At 37.3% G+C, this 21,238-nt stretch overlaps 1 protein-coding gene across 2 annotated transcripts in view; it reads left to right on the plus strand.

The window, feature by feature from the left end:
* The window catches only part of LOC126484009 (3-hydroxy-3-methylglutaryl-coenzyme A reductase), a 405,549-nt gene extending 384,834 nt beyond the window's left edge, over positions 1-20,715 (plus strand). For both annotated transcript variants that reach the window (XM_050107329.1, XM_050107330.1), the window contains 8 exons: positions 4,372-4,560; positions 8,716-8,957; positions 11,045-11,222; positions 11,446-11,552; positions 11,962-12,166; positions 14,709-14,883; positions 15,200-15,338; positions 19,235-20,715. In XM_050107329.1, coding sequence (XP_049963286.1) covers positions 4,372-4,560; positions 8,716-8,957; positions 11,045-11,222; positions 11,446-11,552; positions 11,962-12,166; positions 14,709-14,883; positions 15,200-15,338; positions 19,235-19,274 — 1,275 coding nt within the window. In that variant the 3' untranslated portion in view covers positions 19,275-20,715. The remainder of the gene's footprint in view (positions 1-4,371; positions 4,561-8,715; positions 8,958-11,044; positions 11,223-11,445; positions 11,553-11,961; positions 12,167-14,708; positions 14,884-15,199; positions 15,339-19,234) is intronic.
* Positions 20,716-21,238: the final 523 nt, after the last annotated feature.

Raw genomic sequence — 21,238 nt, forward strand, 5'->3', positions numbered from 1 at the left:
TAAATGATTACAGTTGCAGTTCTCTGTAATGGCCACCAGAGAGCATTAGTGTTGTTCATGTTTATTGTTATTACCGGCCCTAATAGACTGTAAGTGATGTGATCAGCATCAGATGTTGAATAATCACTCCAAATGACATTAAGTCCCACACATTCAAGTGAGAGTTGACAATGTCTGACAGAGTTTCAAAAGGACCTCATTGTGGATCTCCATTTTGCCAGCTGGTTGAATCGCACTCCATCCAGATTTGTTGGGCATTTGGGTGTGACAGTGTCCCAACGTTAGGACTCCACAGGAACTTGAGGGCAGACTTATTCATCGTCAATATTCCAGTTGACGATGTCTGATCACCATAAGGGAGGATAGTTACATTGTACACAAAGCACATCATAATTCCTTAACATCTGTTCTTTCCATCTAAGAACAAGTAATGAACGTTTTGGAACATTCTGTGTTATCCTGCACCATAGGCTGGAAATCAGCAGCATTGGCTGGAAATCAGCAGCATTGACTGCTGATGATGGGGTCATATTGTGTTCAGAGCTGAATCAAAGTTCTGAACTGCCCTGGATGACCATCATTGATGAGTATGGCAGCAACTTTGGGAGAAGTCCTGTTCTTCCAATGTTTTGGAAAGGCACTGTGGTGTCACTCCTGGCATCATTGTCTGGGGAGCCATTGAGCATGATGCCAGGTCGTGGGTGATAGTGATTCAGGAAACTCGGACAGCACAACAGTACATCACAAGCATACTGCATCTTCATGTGTCACCTCTTATGTGACATTATCATAGTGCCAGTTTCAAGAGGACAATGCTCATCCACACATGTCAAGTGTCCCTAAGAACTGTGTGTGTGATGTTGAGGTACTCCTGTGGTTAGCAAGAGCCCCAGATACGTATCTACTTGAACATGTGTGGAAACAACTCAGATGTCAACTCTGACCCAGTGCCAGTACCCAGAATATCAGTGACCAGTTACAATGGTTGTGAGACGCTGGAGAAGATACAAGGCATTGTGACACCCTTCTCAACTGAATCAGGGCATGCACGCAGCCCAAGAGGAGGTTGCAACATCGGACTGATAAGTGGGCTCATAAAGCCAAGTTCTTCATAGATTTGGCTCGATATTGTAATTACTGAAATTGCGTCATATACAGTTGCAACCTGTGAAGTTTAATTTCATTTCCTCCACCACTTTGGGGTGTTTCACTTTTTTGTCAGGCAGTGTATTTAACATAAACAATAACTTCATCTGAAACCAGCTTTTGGCTTACACCAGAGCCTATTATATTATCTTGACACACATTGATATGTGCCATAAACATGTAAAGTACATCAAGACAGTTCATTTTTTTGTTTTGAAAGACTATGATGTGCCAATTAAAGAAATAATTTACAGTCAGATCTGGTTACTAAAATGCCCATTTTTGCTGGTTACCAAAGTATCCTATCTCATCATTCGTTTTGAACCCAATGAACAACTAAATACTTCCTAAATTTTCTGCTGTCGTAGAAAGCAGCCGATAATTTGCAGGATATCAATAACGGCTCTGATTTATTCTCCATATAGTTTGTCAACAATAGGATCGCCAGTGAAATGTCCACATACATAAGTTGTTTCATTGACGGCTGTATGTATATGGTGATTACTTACATAGCACCATACATTACTCAGAGCCTCCTGCTAGCAAAAATCTAAACAAATACTCCTTAACCATGATTCATCAAGAATCTGTTGCCCTCTGCACTTTTGCAGAAACATGGAATATTTAGACACTTGAAGTTTGTACCATGGTATGTTTGCAGAAGTCATAGCAGAACACTGTCCTTGGGAAAATTCATTTGTAGAGTGGAAGTCCTGTAGCTACAGCAACAACATTTGCTTCTTACATGATGCACTGCTTTGTTCTTTTTGTGTATGTAACCAAGTATATGTTGTTGAAGCTGGGACTTAACAGAGTAAGTGATCTGCTTGTTGCACATTCAACGTAGAAAAATGCATTTTAACTTAGGTGATAATTTTGGAGCATTATGAACACAGACAGTGTGTACTGTTAAAAAGTACTACCTGGCAAACTTTTCTTGGCACATGCACTCCATAGTTCTGAATTGGTAGACATCACTAGAATTACAAAAAGTTAGGGCTCCAAGTCCATTGTTTGCCTTACTGCCAATCTTGAAGCACATGAAGTCCCACACAGCTTAGTTGCTACTACAGCGCTACACAGAGTATTGCTATTGTATCTGCTTTAAAAGATGTAGATTTTTTTATCAAAACATTTATAAAATACCAGATGTTGAAAATACCGCTTCAGTTGCAAATTTCTTTTATCATCACGACTGGTTTCAGGCTCCAATAAGCCCATCCTCAGATGTTGCAACTGTGCTGTGGTCCCTGAGTGCCGCTCGGGGGCCACAGAACAGTTGCATTAAAAAGTGATTTTTAGAGATAATTTATTTTCTGTCTTCAGCTTTTACCATGCAACATGAAGTTAAAATCTGTGAAAACAAGTAATTATAATGAAATATGTCTCAATTAAATGAAGTATATCAATGCTGGCAGAGCACAGCTGATGAACATTTTTGCTTTCCTCTTGTGTAAGAGCAAAGGAAACGAACATGCAATTACGTGAAAATCTGGAATCTAGTTGTAGAACATGCTTCATCTACAAAAAGTACCAACTCTTCTTTACACTAGTATGTGTAATGAATAAGAGTTGACTTAAAGTGAGATGTGTGGGACTCAGTTGAAGATTTAAAATGGTTCAAATGGCTCTGAGCACTATGGGACTTAACTGCTGTGGTCATCAGTCCCCTAGAACTTAGAACTACTTAAACCTAACTAACATAAGGACATCACATACATCCATGCCCGAGGCAGGATTCGAACCTGCGACCGTAGCGGTCACGCGGTTCCAGACTGTAGCGCCTAGAACCGCACGGCCATTTCGGCTGGCTGTTGATGGTTTATTTTCCTCATTTACAATTTTCTGTTAATTCTGTTAAGCAAACTTACTGTAATCCAAACTATAGTGTACTAAATAAACTGTTCCTGCTTCAGTATGACACTATTTTTTAATATATTACCTTCCCAAATATTTTAAAAACGGAAGTCAGGATGGAATTTGGATTATAATCGTTTAAATCTTCCCTGTCACATATCTTACAAAGACATTAGCTTTAGGTAAGATAAGATAAAAATAGCTTCTGGCGTACATTGTTTTCTCCAGCCAAATCCGTTTGGTAGTGGTATGTTCTAAAAAGACCAAGATTGTAAATAAGTTTGAAGCAGTGTCAGAATATCAAATGAATTGAGTGATGCCGTTATACGATCATGCAATTTAGAACTTGCATTTTCATTTTGTGTCAGAATTTTGACATCGTATTAGGTTGATACCATTTGACTGTTTGCTATAACTTAAAATTTGTTGGAAAACTTTCAGCTCAGATGCAATAAGCAAAGTGAACTTTCACGACAAATATTTTCTTTGATGCACCCTAAAAGATTATGTCACTCAGATAATTGATCTTGATTAAATGCAATAATTTAATCATTTTAATAAGTACGAGGTGAAACCTCTGCATTTATTTGTTTTTTCCACTGTTTTATAGTGTGCGGGTCTTTTCATTTCTGCACAACAACTGCACCCTCCATCTCCATCTGCTTAAAGCTGCTTACTGTAGTCAAGTTTTAGTCTCCCTTTACAGATTTTATTTACACCAACTCCTCCTGTCCCTCTGCCCACTCCCCCCCCCCCCCCTCTCTCCTCCCCCCCTCTCCCTTGATTGCCTAATTGCTGATTGTTTGATGCTTCAGAGTAAGTCCTGTCAAGTGATCACTTCTTTTAGTCTAGTTGTGTTATAACGTTCATTTCTCACAATTAAGTTTATTACTTCCTCATTACTTATTTGATTTACCCACCTAATCTTCAGTGCATTCCTATATGTGAAAAGCTTTTATTCTCTCCTTGCCTGTACTATTTCTCATCTGCCTTTCACACTTATGTGCAAGGCTACATTCCAGATGAATACTTTCAGCAAAGACTTACTAACACTTGGTTAGATATCACATTATCTCCCCCCCCCCCTCCCCCAATCTCCTTTCCCCTTAGAAGTGGTTTCCTTGCTATTTACAGTCACAATACACCATAGAGCTAACATGGTGAGTGGGATATAAATTAGAAAAAAAAAAAAAAAAAAAGATATAGGGCCAGAGGTGAAAAATTGAGCTAAATTCTGTCAAAGTTGATTCTTCAAGACAGAGCATAAAATTCTAGTTAAATATTGTAGCACAAAATTATTTAGGATTCTTGAGTTACATGAAAAAATGAAGAAGTCACATCTGATTGAGCCTATCTTTTATTTATTAGGAGGGAGCAACAGCTTTAACAGATGAAGAAATGCTTCAGCTTGTACGTGCTAGTGTGGTGCCCTCTTACCAACTGGAAGCAGTTGTTAAGGACCCTGAGAGAGGTGTTGGCATTCGGAGGAAACTGTTCGATGCTCACAAACCTGGTGCACTTGCAGATCTACCATATACTGGTTACGACTATTCAAAGGTGAGTATTAATCTACCAGGAAATCACTCCACAGTCCTTCTGTCAGCTCAGAATCGGGGAAAAAATCATTAGGCAGTGGTATTTACAGCAAACTATTGATTGTGTTAGTGAGTTACAACAATTAAAATACTGATGAGTTTGGAAAATGCAAATGAATATGCCAAAAAACTTCATTTATACCATAGTGAGTTTCATCCGCTTTCATTGGCTAAATGTAGGTAATACAGTTATGTCAGCTGCATTTTGAATATATTTGAACTACTTGTATAGGCAATAAAATGTGACTACGGGAAGCCAGTTGGAGAGCAGTGAAAGGCCAAAATGTATCTTGGCAAAAATGAAGCCGTACAGATCAGCTATTAATACCATGGCAAAATGTGTGTCTATTGTCTTTCCTGTTTTCTGATAGAACTTGTTGGGTTTCCGTGCTGTAGTGGACAGTTGATTTCATTTTTCGTTTGTTTTATTTGCCTTTATGTGGAAATGAATAATTGTATGTATATATTGCTAACTTTTCTTTCTTCTGTGGGCTGATATATGTACTTTGATGAGCTGTTGTGATACGAAACAGACTCACCTATGTACAAACAAACAAAGTTACTCAAATGTAAAAGACGACAGCTGTCAGTTGCAGAATCCATAATTTATTGCAGATCTGGATTTCGATTGTAACATATTCATCATCGATGAATTACCAGAAGAGTCATATAGGCATAACCATGTCAGAGCGTAAACTTGTGACTATTGATGCTAGCATTTACATGGCAGAAACAAAGCACTGCCATGTAAATGCTAGTGGCAGTTGTCACATCTTTAAGCTTTGACATGGTTATGCCTAAATAAATCTTCTGGTAATGCACAAATGATGACTGTGTTATTGTCAAAATGTACATCCACAATAAATTATAGATTCTGCGACTGAGTGCTGTCCTTCTCTACATTTGAATGTTCAATGGTCACTATGCACCGCCGGTACTCAATGGAGTCCAATTTTGTTAAAACAAAATTGCATTCTTTATTTGCTATGAAAATGTCCATATGGAATTATTGGCTGAGAGACTGTGTGATTTAGTAAATAATAATATAAAATTATTTAGTAAATAATAAAATAATTTAGTAAATAATAGTTATGATTTTAATAAAAAATAATCAGTCTAGATTGCGAATGATGCTTATTTTTCTGGTGACTGGTTTCAGTCATAGGCAGACCATCTTCAGGCAGACCATCTTCAGACCGGTAGATACTTCTAAAATTAATAAAGTCGGACAAGAATAATACAACTACTCATGCCATATAACAATAAATAAGCAACAAGGTTACAAAATAAAAACGTGTGTATATTACCCATTTTTGACACATGAAGCCAACGGGTGAGGTTGTAGTACTTTCCTAAGAGGCATCTGTTTCCAACTGCTGGCTACGGTAGGGATGTTACAGCTTATAAAGAGAGAGCTTTACCCATCGATGCCCGCATGATGAATTGTGAACAACAAATAGCATTAAGACACACATAAGAGCACATGTACAATTATTAAAACTTCATATAGTGTTTGTGTTAGATTGCAACATTAGTTACAATACCCAGTACATTTAAAATATGTTTAAATTACTTGAAAAAGAGATTAAATATTAAAGAAGCCATAAGTAAAGGCCAAAACACGATGAACTACCCTCTGTGTGCAATAGATGAAATGATTAGGTCATTCATATCTTGCTAGAGATTATGGTGCAGGCAATGCTGACATCAACGTAGAGATGTGTAGAGCAGGATGTCATCGGTTACCAAGGGAATGGATGCCCGCTAGGGCTGCTGCTCTAGCAAAATATGCGTCATCTGGCAACAAGTAAATGAAGAGTGTTCAGCTGCATGCCCATTGTTTTGTTGTAAAACATTTATATGCACACAAGAACATTGAAATATTTACAAATAAAGATTTGTAATTCAATATTATGAGAAGGAAAGTTGCTACTCACCATATAACAGAGATGCTGAGTTGCAGATAGGCACAACAAAAATATTTTCACACTTAAAGCTTTCCACCGGTGGCCTTGTCAATAACACACACACACACACACACACACACACACACACACACACACGTGAATGTGACTGCAGTCTCAGGCAACTGAAACCACACTGCAAGCAGCAGCGCCAGTGCATGATGGGAGTGGCAACTGGGTGGGGGAAAGGAGGAGGCTGGGTGGGGGAAAGGAGGAGGCTGGGACAGGGAGAGGGAGGGATAGTATGGTGGACAGTGAAGTGCTGCAGGTTGGGTGGCAGGCATGGAAGAGGTTAGGAAGGGGGGGGGGGGGGAAGTAGTGAAAAAGAGAGACGTAGAGAGAAATAAATAAAAAAAAGACAGGGTGTGGTGGTGGAATGAAGTCTTTGTAGTGCTGGAATGGGAACAGGGAAGAGACTGGATGGGTGACAGCGACTAATGAAGATTGAGGCCAGGAGGGTTATGGGAACGTAGGATCTGTTGCAGGGAAAGTTCCCATTTGCACAATTCAGAAAAGCTGGTGTTGGTGGGTGTTTTTTTTAAATGTTTTTATTATTTTTTGTCTCTATTTCTCTCTGTTTTTCCGCTACTCCCCCTCCCTCCTCTCCCCACCTCTCCTGTGCCCGCCGCCCAACGTGCAGCACTTCACTGTCCGCCATCCCCAGCATACTATCCCTTCCCCTCCCCTCCCCACCCCAACCTCCCCCTTTCCCCCACACAGTCGCCATTCCCATCATGCACTGGCACTGCTGCTCCCAGTGTGGTTTCAGTTGCCTGAGACTGCAGTCGTGTGTGTGTGTGTGTGTGTGTGTGTGTTGTTGATAAAGGCCATTGGCCAAAAGCTTTAAGTGTGAAAATCTTTTTGTCGTGCCTATCTGCAACTCAGCATCTCCACTATATAGTGAGAAGCAACTTTTCTACTCATAATATTGTTACATTCCACCCTATATTTTCCATTGTTAGATTAGTAATTCAGAAGTTTTTAAAACATAATACTTGTAAAATATTGTCAGTGACTAATATACGTAAATTATTATCTATTTTCTCAAGGAACTTCTTTCTTGACTGATGCTAATTCTGTTCTTTCCAAAATATGTTTTTAAAAATTTTATCACTGTCTTTCAAAAGTTCTCTATTACTAATCTTTATTTGTAAGTATTTCAGTGTAATTATGCATATACAAATGTTGTACAACAAAACAACATGCATACAGCAAACCACAGTTCATTTATTATTGCAGAAGCGGTAACACTAGCAAGTGCCCATTACCTAGATAACTGATGATGTTCTGCTCTTGACATCTTTGTGCCAATGTCGGCGTTGCCTTTGCCATAATTTTTGGCCAGATATACATAGTCAAATAGTTCTATCTCTTGTGCGCAGAGGGCAGTTCATCATGTTTTAACCTTTACTTATGATTTATTTAATATTTAATGTCTTTTTCAAGTGTTTAAAAATATTTTAAATGTTTTTGTCCGTCATAACTAATGTTTTAATCTTACACACAGACTATATGAAGTTTGAATAATTATGCTCACTCTGTATTGTGTGTCTTAATGTTGTTGGTCATCAACTTATCACTTGCAGATTGATGGATGGAGCTCTCCCTTTATAACCCTTACCATCCATATGCTAGCCAGCAGTTAATTGACAGGTGCCTCTTAGCATGTACAATGGCATCATGCATTGATTTCATGCATCAGCAGTGGGTTTATAGATGATGTATTTTTATTTTATGATCATAAGGCTTCTTTAATTATGTAAAGTGAATAGCTAAATTATTCGTGTCCTACTTATCAGTTTCAGAGATACCTACTGGTCTGAAGGTGGTCTGTCGGTGACTGAAACTAGTTCCCAGAGAAATAGGCACCATTTGCAATCTAGACTGATTGTTTTATGTTAATTTATGATGCAAGATCATTGTTGTTCCAGTTATGATTTCAAAAATTGTTAATCACTGCTATATTCTGGATGCAGCCACTGGGTTTGTTCATCACATAATAATGTGTCTATTGTTTAAAATGTGAGTCCAGCTGTGTATTTGTCACTGTTCCACATGACTGATAATAACTGGTCAAGGTGCTTGAGTCACACACATTAATACAGGAATTATATTAATGAAGTTGGGGCTTATAAAAGTGCAATTGTCTACAGGTGCTTGGTGCATGCTGTGAAAATGTTGTTGGCTATCTGCCAGTACCAGTAGGTATTGCTGGCCCTCTGTTATTGGATGGTCAACAAGTGCATATTCCCATGGCTACAACAGAGGGATGCTTGGTGGCTAGCACTAATCGTGGCTGTCGTGCATTACTTTCCTGTGGTGTCACATCCCGTGTTGTTGCTGATGGTATGACACGAGGGCCAGTTGTTCGTTTCCCATCTGCAGCAAGAGCCAGGTAGAGGAAAAGATTTTTTTATTTGAAGTTAAAACTTTGTGTGACTTTAATTTGTTGGAAATAAGAAAGAGGCATATTAAAAGCAAGAGTAAGTTGTAGTACTTTTGTGTTGTGTGCAAGAAGTATGCAACTGAAATTCCTATTAACCTCTTTCTTCTAAGTATATTTTTTCTAAATTTCCATTCTAAATATATTTTTACAATAAATGAAAAGCACCAGTTTGCTTTTGTTCTACAATATTACTTTAATTGTTACCGATTTTCGGCTTACAAGGCCATCACTTGAAGATGGCCTCGTAAGCCGAAAACCGGTTAACAATAAAAGTAATATTGTAAAACAAAAGCAAACTGGTGCTTTTCATTTATTATAATGTTGTTCTACCAAGAACCAACGGAAGATTCTGTTAATATATTTTTATAGTTGATAATAATAGTCTCACTCCTATCTTACATCAGTGCACACTTTATTTTCTGATGGTGTATGAGATCAGTAAAAGCATGCATGGTCTGCACTTTTGAGCTTCAAACAGATGAATCATTCAGTGTGCCAGGGAGATAGAAAGAGTATGCTTTAATCATATATTTTTGTCTGCATCACTAAGAACCAGAGAAATGCTTATTAACGGTGACATGTTTGTATGTTAGAAATGAATGTCTTCAGTCAACCCATTCCTCTAGTTCCTTTGCAGCACTGATCCCAAAGTTTAATGCCATGTTATCCTTAAATCAATGACTTTTTGGTGAAACCCTACAGGGCACATACATTTAACTACTAATTATTAACATGCCAAGTCAGCCTGAGGGTATATTTTTTACTTATTTTAATTTTTCCCACATAGATTCTACACCATGAAGACTTCAAATTAAAAGATTGGAGTTGAAATAAAGGAACTACACCCTCTTCCTGAAAACATTATTTTAAGGAGTAGAATGTGCATTAACAAGACTGAATTTGTATCTAAGCTTCCCCAGAGTTAATACACTGTCAAAAACACAGTACAGTTGGAAAAAAATTCCGCAGTCTTCTTTGTTGCGTGTTCTTCATGTATGGAGCCAACTGTTTGCCACATAAATTGTTTAACTAAAAACTTGTAGTTCACAAGTGATCTTTCCATCTCATGATTCCCATCTCAGATAACCTCACCCAGAAATTAATTCCATTACTACAAGCGTAAGGAGGAAAATATCAATTGCTTGCATGTCTTCTGTTAGGAGGCTTTCTCGGAAAACTTTAAATACATTCAGACCTCCCATCAACACAGTGTTTTTTACATTTGACAAAATACTACATAAGTTCTGACATGAAATAAGCATGTACTATACTTAACATAATTAGAAAATTGAAAAATAGTGTATGGAACACGCAGAGTAACAGGGAGAAATTTCTATGGAACGAAACAGAACATCCCATGTATGTAATCTGAATAATCACATAGATTATATTCATAAAAGTTGGAACGGAAGCCATCTTCTGAACAGCATAGAAAAATACTTAAAGCTGATGCGCAAAATTAGTAAAGGCAAAATAAAGGTTAATTGTAAGGAATCAGAATTTTCATTGATTTTTCTAAAATTACTGAGATACATTTCTTTCGTTGTAATGACTACTACTTCTGACCAGCTCTGCATAGCATTTTAATTGTGTTTATAGGTCGTACTTTCACTCATTATTTGGATGGATGTTTTGATGCCTCATGGAAATAAAGTACATGTATTAATACATTGAAGTTTCTTAAGCAGCGATAATTACATAAATTTAAAGAAATCTATGTGATTGCTTCAGATGAAAAAATTCTGAATCAATAATATGACCAAAATTATAAAAGATAAAGTGAGTACTGTTATGTAGATGGAAAAATATTGAGTAGTTAGAAAAGGGTACCTAATGATGGCAAAATAAAATGCAGTAGGCTTGAAGTCAGTGTGAATCATCACAGCTTAAAGGAATTTTTTCTGCTGCTCACTGTAATTTCATTGATGTTTAACTGCAGCAGTTCTTAAAAAATTGTGTGATTCAGATGCTTTGTTTCAATTGAAGCTATTTTTATGTCAGAGTGTTTGATATTCCTATTATTTCATATTTTACAGTGAGGCTATGGTATGGATGCAAACACCAGAAAACTTCGAGGGCATCAAAGCTAGCTTTGATGGCACCAGTCGATTTGCACGTCTAATTAAGTTGCATGTACGCATTGCTGGCAGGCATTTGTTTGTGAGATTTGTGGCTACCACAGGTGATGCCATGGGCATGAACATGTTGTCTAAGGTGAGAACTAGCTTTTTCAGTTCATTATTGAATTGCTGTATTCACTTCAAATTAGGAACTATATGTTTGAAAGAAGTGTCATTATGTGATCTTACTTCTCCAGTGATTGACATGGTGCATGAAAAAACTATTTTCTCAAAAATTGTTAATATTAATTTTATTGAACACTAAGCTTGAGAGAACAAATTTTGGGAAATTTATAGGACATGATTTGCTATTACAGGGCACTGAAGTTGCTTTGGGTTATGTTCAAAAAACATTCCCAGATATGGAACTACTTAGTCTCAGTGGAAATTTCTGTACTGACAAGAAACCGGCAGCTGTCAACTGGTAGGTCAATTTTTTTTCTTTAAAGTTTGTGTTGTGTGTGTGTGTGTGTGTGTGTGTGTGTGTGTGTGTGTGTGTGTGTGTGTGGATGAACATACCTCATCCAAATTAAGTAGCTCCCTAAAGCTTCATGTTGTTCTAAAAATAATGCTGGATCATTAATTTAGTTGCAAATAAAGTTTAATTTGTTCATATTTAAATATCTCTCTTGATGAACATTTATATTCACTACATTGTATTAAAGGGTTTCAGACAGTATATACAGAAATTAAGAAGTGATGTTGTATGATTGTTAAATATTTCTCTGTGCTATCCATCATTCATTTGTAAATAAATGCTTGCCTATCCTCAGTTTTTTATATTGTTTGTGTCAGTCATCAGAGTACAATAGTGCTGAAATAAATTGTTCCAGGATTGAAGGCCGAGGAAAGTCTGTAGTCTGTGAAGCTGTTGTTCCTGGAGAAGTAGTGTCAAAAGTGCTTAAAACAACTGTGCAAGCTCTTGTTGATGTAAATGTTAGTAAGAATATGATTGGCTCTGCTGTGGCTGGAAGTGTGGGTGGATTTAATGCACATGCAGCAAATATAGTAACTGCCATCTTTATAGCAACAGGCCAGGTTAGTACAAGATTTTTATGTGACCACTGGAGCAGTACAGTGGTGTATGGTTGACTACTGATGATGTTAGAATTAGCAAATGAGACTTACGTCTCTACAATGTTGGGCAAAAGTGATGTTAACAATGCCCTTCTCACTATATTTCTTTACAGTACTTCGCTTCGGTAACATGGTTTCCTTGCATCACTTCATTATTATTGCTTCTTTTCCTTTTGACATATCCTATTTTTTATTGTAAATGTTTTCATTGCTGTTTCATACTTTGATCCGTTATTTCAGCTTTTAGATAAAATTAAAAAGCTGAGGGGGAAAAAAATTCCATTTACTTGTATATCTCAAGTAATCTTAATAAGAGAGGTAATATTCTTGCTTCCTGAGGCTGAAGTTAGGAAACTTAATCCTTTTCAGTCCCCTTACCTTAAAAAGGCATTTGTTGATTCATATGGCCACTTGAAATAATAAGCCAGTTGCAGAATACTATTTAGACATTGGGCTAATCAGTTTTCCAGTTCAGTAGCAAGAAGTGGTAGTAAACCATTTTTCTCATTTTATAAGGGCATAAAGAGGAAAATTCAATACATGCTTGCTAAATTCAGAAAGAGACAACTGAATCGGCCAATACTTACATTCAAGAGGCTCAACTCCATTTGCAGCTGATAGAAACATAAAAATAGAAATAACACGTATCATTTGAAACTTCTTCAGAGTGGAAAGAGGAATTGGCTGACTGTCTAGTCAATAGAAAGTGGTTTTCAATTTTTCAGATGTTCTTAGTTGTAAATCTCATGTCTACCTTTTACTGAATTTCTATGATGTGAAGAGGAGTAGATTGTTGCTCATCACTTAGAGGAGGCATTGACTGGCTGACAGGCACACTAATAAAAGACTGCTAGATGTTATTTACCTCACCTTCATAAGACATAGGCAGCATGCCCCCCCCCCCCCCCCCATGCCACACACACACACACACACACACACACACACACACACACAGAGAGAGAGAGAGAGAGAGAGAGAGAGAGAGAGAGAGAGAGAGAGAGAGAGAGAGAGAGAGACAGTTGTATCTGGATGCTGAGGCCTTCACTGCAACTAAGTTTGAGATGAGGAGCTATCTCTGATTGAGTGGGTAGTCGGGGCACAGAAGAGGAAGAGTAAGTGGGGCAGGAAGCAAGAGGGACAGTGGAGTAGGAGTGGAGGAAGATAATAGTGCTACCTTTGCGAGTGTGCGGGAACATGGCGGGGTCAGGCTAGTGGGCTGCTAGATGCATTGTGGGGAGTGTGTAGGGTTGGAGTGGAAGCAGGGTAGGGAATGGCGAGGAGGAGGACGGGACCACCGAAAGCTAATGTCATCTGGATCCACCAACACCAGCTTCTTGCCATTGTGCAGGGGAGAACTGTCCTTAATTTTTTTTCTAGAGTTTATCCTCCACTTGCAGGTAATGATAATTAAATTTGTATGACATATTAAATCCAGTGTTTGACGTAAAGGTTAACACTGCAAGAACAGAAGTACAGAGGGGAACAAAATTATGAACATCTCTATATTTATTATAATGGCTGCTACCACAGCGTAGGCCGTACCATTAACCACAGCGACTACACACCAGAAACTACAACATGCAACCCAATATTTGAACACAAATTTCCTCATACTTGCAATAGCAGGCTGTTAATTTGACTGCTGCACTAACTCGCTTCAGCATAAAAAATTAAATTCCGTTGTACGCTAAATATACTGCACACATAAGACTCCCTCAACAAAACAATTGACTGAGGTCATGCATCCATGCGCAGCTAAACTTTTGCTACCAACTGTGGAAACTAGAAATCTCTAGGGGGCAAAATTAGGAGCAGGGATGATATTAGGACCCCTTACCTTATCCTATGTTCCCATAACCCAACTGAGTTCAACTTCCACTAGTCCCTCCCATCCATCTGCGTCCATCCCTTTCACAGCTACCACTCCAGCTCTGTACGTGTGTTCCATTCCACAAGTGTACCTGCATAGTCCTTTCTTCTTCCCTACCTCCCGCTCTCCCCCACCCCCTTTATGCTCTCCCTGAGCACAGCCCCCTGATGCTCACCTAGCAGCTCACTATCCTGCCCCACTACATTACTGAATGCTCTCACAGGTACCACTACCATTGCCCCTCCACCCCTTCTCTTCTATACCTCCTCTTTCTCACTCAATGCCTCTTCTGTAACCTGCTACCCATTGCCAATGACATTGCTGCTCACCTCGCACACGGTCACAGTTGGGTGTCAGTACATGGATACGGCAGCTGCCATGGGTGTGTGTGTGTGTGTGTGTGTGTGTGTGTGTGTGTGTGTGTGTGTTTCCATTTTGTGTTACAGAGTTTTATACTTTTTAATTGGCAAATATATTTCTGACTTTGAGGTGTTTCTCTAAAGCTGCATACAGAGACACGTAATTGAAAACAAGTTTGTAGAGATATGTTAATACACAACAAAAATTATGTATTTGCAATGGATTTTTGTTTCCATGTGCAGCTAAATGTTTACACGTTTTCTCTAAATACAGGACCCTGCACAGAATGTTAGTAGCAGCAACTGCATGACATTAATGGAACCATGGGGAGAGGGAGGCAAGGATCTTCATGTATCATGTACGATGCCATCCCTTGAAATTGGAACCGTAGGGGGTGGCACAGTTCTGCCTGCCCAGGGTGCCTGCCTTTCCATGCTGGGTGTTAAAGGTAAGTTTACATTATTTCCTGTCCTCAATAACAACTGTAATGGTTTAGAAGAGGGATAAAGTGTTATTTAGAAAGAAACAATCAAAATTTGTTAGAAATAAAGTTTTGTACATTTTGTGTTATTCTGAGTTCATATAAGTAGTGTCAGATGCCTATTGTTTCATATGTATAAGTATGACTTTGATGCATGCATTCATAGTGACTACTTGAGACATATGTGTATAGTCACAACATATGATCCAGTTTAATTATCAAAGTTTGACTTCCACTTCTGTTTTATGATTTGTAATGGTGTTTGTATGTTTGTGTTGCACAGGTGCAAATGAGGAGTCTCCAGGAGAAAATGCTAAAATGTTGGCAAGGATAGTGTGTGGCACAGTATTAGCTGGAGAACTCTCTCTCATGTCCGCTCTGGCTGCAGGGCACCTGGTACGGTCCCACCTGAGGCATAACAGGTAACTGAGCTCAAATGGAAGTTTCTGGTTCCTGGACTTCTTAATAATTGTAAAAAAAAGTTGTAAACAAGTCATTGAAACATGAAATATTCATGAGGATACAAATCAGCTACACTCTGTAGGAAGAGATGGAGTTCATTTAGAAATAGAAGAAAATGTATCACGAACATTCAAAACCTAAAATTCTTATCTTAGGAAGTTCATAAATGAAGCTACAGCCAGTGATAGTCATATGTATGTAACAAGTTATAAAAAGAGAGATACACAGGATAAAGTAACTTTGTACTAAAATAATAAAACATTTAAATTTTTAAATGATGTTGCTACCAGGCAGACCAGCAACTAATGCTACGAGGTATGGGTAAAACTGCATGCTACTTGATATTCAGAAAGAAGCAAAATTTTAGCTTCGTGTGGTGAAATTAAAGTAATTATAAATGTAAGTTACAATTAAGAGATTATATTAAAAGTTATCTTCGTTTATCTACATCTACATCTACACGGATACACATAAGTGGCTGGCAGAGGGTTCATCAAATCACCTTCACAAAAATTCTCATTATTCCAATCTTGAACAGCACACTGATAAAACGAACACCAAAACCTTTCTGTACGAGTTCTGATTTCTGTTATTTTATTATGATGACCATTTCTTCCTGTGTAGGTTCCTGAGAAAATATTTTCGCTTTTGGAGGAGAAAGTTAGTGACTGCAATTTTGTGAGAAGATTCTGCCACAGTTTTGTTTCAGTGATGTCCACCCCAAATCCCATATCATGTCAGTGACACTCTCCCCCCTATTGTGCAATAATACATAACTTTTGAACTTTCTTGATCAGCTTCATCAATCCCACCTGGTAAGGATCACAGACCGAGAAGCAGTACTCTGAAAGAGGACAGACAAGCATAGTGTAGACAGTCTCTTTAGTAGATCTGTTACATTTTCTAAGTGTTCTGTCTGTAAAACACACTCTTTTGTTTGCCTTCCCCACAACATTTTTGTGTGTTCTTTCCAATTTAAGTTGTTTGTAATTGTATTTCCTAGGTATTTAGTTCAGTTTATGGCCTTTAGATTTGACTGATTTATCGTGTAAAGTTTAACGGATTCTTTATCGTGTAAAATTTAATGGATTCCTTTCAACACTCATATGGATGACCTCCGCTTTTCATTGATTAGGGTCAATTGCCAATTTTCACACCATACAGATATCGTTTCTAAATTGTTTTGCAATTTGTTTTTATCTTCTGATGACTTTACTAGGCGATTAACAACACCAGTGTCTGCAAACAACCTAAAATGGCTGCTCAGATTGTCTCCTAAATCATTTATATAGATAAGGAATAGCAGAGGGCCTATAACACTACCTTCTGTTTTACTTGATGACACTCTGTCAGTTACTATGAACTTGACTTCTGTGACAGGAAATCACGAATCCAGTCACAATACTGAGACGATAATGCAATTTTATTTTAAGCTGCTTGTGTTTACAGTGTCAAGCTTTCTGGAAATCTAAAAATATATGGAATCAATTTGAAATCCTGTGTCAATAGCATTTCTTAAATATTGGTGTGACTTGTGCAACTTTTCTAGTCTTGGGTACAGATCTTTCGTTGAGTGAGCAGTTGTATATGTTTCTTAAGTATGGAGCTATTGCATCAGCATACTCTGAAAGAAACCTAACTGGTATACAGTCTGGACCAGAAGACTTCCTTTTATTAAGCGATTTAAGTTGCTTCACTTCTCCGAGGATATCTATTTCTAAGTTACTCATGTTGGCAGCTGTTCTTGATTCATATTCTATAATATTTTCTTCATATTCTTTGGTGAAGGAATTTTGGAAGGCTGTGTTTAGTAATTGTGCTTTGGCAGCATTGTCGTTAATAGTTTTTCCATCGCTATTGCGCAGAGGAGGCATTGATTGTGTCTTGCCGCTAGCATACTTTACATACGACCAGAATCGCTTTGGATTTTCTAACAGTTTGTGAGACAAAGTTTTGCCGGGAGGTTTTGCTTTTGTTTAAATTTGGCACACTTTTTCATTGTTTCTGCAACAGTGTTCTGACCCTTCTTATGTACTATGGGGGATCAGCTCCACTGTTTGTTCATTTATTTGGTATAAATTTCTCAATTGTTGTCGATACTGTTTCTTTGAATTCATGACAATTCGGTCCGCACTTACATTCTTAACTTGGATGGAGTGAAGATTGTCTCTCAGGGGGGTGTCAAGTTAATTTTAATCTGCTTTTTTTGAATAGGTATATTTTTCATTTATTTTTGGAGGATTTGGGATTACAGCATTCAGTCTTGCTATGACAACTGTGTGGTCACTAATCCCTGATCCATTTTGATGCTCGTTGTTAGCTCAGGATTATATGCTGCTAAGAGGTCAAGTGTGTTTTCACAACTACTTTCTGTTCTCCGGTAAGAAGGAATAGTATTGTATATTGTAGCACATAAATGAAGTCTTTGATATAAAGCATATAAGTAGGAGAGGAACTGCAAACAGAAATACAGATAGCACAGGAACAACAAACATAAATTTGTGAGAAATTGCCTATCTGTGTGTGTTATAAAATTCATGTAGAGAATAAAGGGTTTTTAAACTAAAATCTCGTTTGATTTACTTTTGAATAACTTGTTACCTCATAGAGACTTAATATCACTTGAAAGTGAGTTAAAGATTTTGGTGTTGCTGTATTTTACTTCTTTTTCAACTAAAGACGGATTCTTCATGTCACAATGTAGCTGCATCTGGATGTTTGTTATAGTTGGAGTCACGAACTATGGCGGTCAAATTGAGGCTTGTTTTGCGCATCTAAGTTGTGCATTCTCCGATAACCAATGAGCATTTGGTAATGTTCTTGGCACTGTACTGTGAATGTCATAGCAAGTTGTGAGCAATAAACATTATCATAGTGAGTTATATAGTAAATTTTTATTCTATTTCTTGCGATTTCTCATGGCTGATGGTGGTTGCAATTGAAATATTCTACACAAGTAAGTGAGAGACATAATTTGAAGTATACATGCTATCTTCAAGTGCAGAGCAAATGTAAGTGCTTAACAAAACTGTTGCTTGGGACTGACAACAATGAATTTCTTGTCTGTGTCTTGAGGTGCGCAAAGTGTCATTATTCATGAATCAGACTGAAGTAGAGCACCTCCTATGAAATGGAGATAAGTGGCACAGTGATTAAGACACTCAATTCTGAGAAGGAACTGGGTGCAAATCTCTATCCATTAACCAGAATTTATGTTCCCCACAGTTTTCCTAAACCATTAAGGCAGAATGCTGGGAAGTCTCTTTTTAAAAAATTTCATTTGTCATTTCCTCTCCTATTGTTAAGTAGTCAAAATTTGCGTTATGTCTTAAATGAGGGAAATGCTAATGGGACATTAGGCTCCATTTTCCTTCCTTCATTCTTGCCAAGAAACTGCAACCAAATAGAGATCAGTTTTGTTTGAGGTATAATTTAATTCACAAGTAGTCATAGGAAGATTCATGATCAAATTGCTCGCCCAGTATTAATGATTATGCATGTCACCATATACATATTCAACAAATGCTGTGTAGCAAATGACTGGAACTGGGCAAAAACATTGTGTTCGCTTTAAACTCTGTACATTACATTTTCATCTACATCAATGTTCATTTATTGTATATTCGACAAGGTGTATTTGTCAAAGAAATTAACACGTTGAGTGAAGAAAATGAGATAGAAGAATAAAAAATATTTCACAAAGAAAAAAATCTGGGGAGGGGGGGGGGGGTTGCTTGTATGCCTATGATAGTTGATATACAATCAATAATAGTCATTTTAGAGTTTTGTTTGATCTTTTACTCAGTGGTCCTCTATGTGTACTTAATGAAACTAAAAATGATATTTATTGTTGCAGAGCTTCTGTTACTTCAAGACCGAGTGAAGAAAAGTCGTGAAACGTGTCTCAGATGAAGCTGCATGCAGTTGCATGTAGGTCACTGACAAAGAAGACTGCCACAGTGACTGTAATCAGTGACATTCCATGCATCAGGATGGCTGGCAAATATCCATGAGAACACGATTCTCTGTCATGGAAGAAAAAGTGGTTTGAAACTAGGCAGTGTATATTCTGAGAGAACAGCACCCAAAACCACTGCCAGTCACTGAAGTTTACCAAATAAATAAAACATAAATGTTTTAAGATGTCTTGTCTTACTGACTGAATGGAGTACTAGCTCATTGAACAGCATCACGCAGTTCAAATTAACTAAGTGATCATGCTCAATAATTTAGAGTAACTGTTCAATTAAATCAAAATGTGATGAGTTAGATGCATTTGAATAAGAATTCTGAGCTTCAAACTTGTTTATACAATCACATTTGTATGTAATCAGACTGACTATAATTATTTGGATATATTTATAGATGTAAAATAATCGTAATAATTTATTAACTGAAATGAGTCTGCAGAAAAGCTGGCTTTATGGGACAGTACAGTACTTAAAACTGCTTTTGAAACTGAGTTTTTGTAGCTACAAAGGAGAAGAGCCTTTACAAGAAATCTGTGTACAACCTTAAGAAACATTACATCTTATTTGCAGTCCTCGTGTCGTTTTAAATCTTACTCTGTCTTAACAGTGAATGTGCTTGAGCATTTAATGTACTCATACCTTTTGAGTTAAATAGAGCCTCAAATGTAATTGAGAAACACTATATTATATGTAAATACATGTACAAATGCCTACCTGTCATCAGAATAGATTCTTGATTAAAATATTTTCGTGACTTGTTTATTATTGACACATACATATCTTGGTGGTTTCTTGACCGACACAGACTGAATGTTCATTTATTGTGACATTTTAGGCATTTTTTAAATTTCACTGTAATGTTGTGCTTGTCAGATTTAGGTTACAACTGATGTGTGATTGTCTTTGCAGTATTCCTTAATGTTAGTCACTTGTAACCAGTATTTGTACAAAAGCAGCTGCAATGAAAAGATCTGTAATCATGTAATTGCAGTTTATCTACCACAAACTTAATTTATAGTGCTCAATGAGTGTGGAAAATCAATTTGTGCCAGTGAATGAAACTGTAAAAATATTAGCTGTTTATAGCCATGTCACTGTTGGAAAACATAACAGTATTTTCTATATTTTTTAATTAAGTAATGTATAATGTTAGTCACAGCCATAAGTTATACACTTGTTTCATTTATTGCAAAAAATCCTTTAGAGTGTTTATATTAATCATGTGAAGGCAACAGCAACATTGCAATAATTTCTTACATCATGACATTTTTCCAGCAGAAAGAGAGCAGAACATTATTTTTTACACCCTAAGCAGAAAAAGGTCCCGTAACTTATTATGAATAAATAAAAAGAACTTTGTAAGATACATTGTTGTTGTTTTTGTCTTTATATCCTAGAATCTTTCCCACACATCTCTCTCTTGATGGTATCTTGATCTACAGCCAGTATTATATTGTTAAGAGATTTATTTCAACAATTAATTACAGCTGAAATGTTAAATCACGAGCTATATAGTATATTTCATTCACCTTCACAATAAACTCTTTTTCCCATGTAATTTAATTGTGCATAAATTGGGGGGGGGGGGGAGGGGGAGGGGGGAGATGCTGATAATAATGTGAAATAATCAAACATACCAGCAGTCACAATGCAGAAAGTTACTGTACAGCATAAGAACAATTATACAGCAGTACCTCATCTGTACTCTTCAATATGTACAATTAGAAAGCACTGGTTGCAGCAAGAACAAAGTTAGAACCAACTATTGGAGTCAAGCAGAAACTGTTGCAGTGTTTTATTTACAGTTGATATGGCTGTCGCAACTGAAAACAGGCTACAGTCCATGCTCGATGCCATGTGAAACACTCCTTGTGCCCATTAAAATACAA

Source organism: Schistocerca serialis, chromosome 6 (genome assembly GCF_023864345.2).
Source record: "Schistocerca serialis cubense isolate TAMUIC-IGC-003099 chromosome 6, iqSchSeri2.2, whole genome shotgun sequence".
NCBI classification, from domain to species: Eukaryota; Metazoa; Arthropoda; class Insecta; order Orthoptera; family Acrididae; genus Schistocerca; species Schistocerca serialis.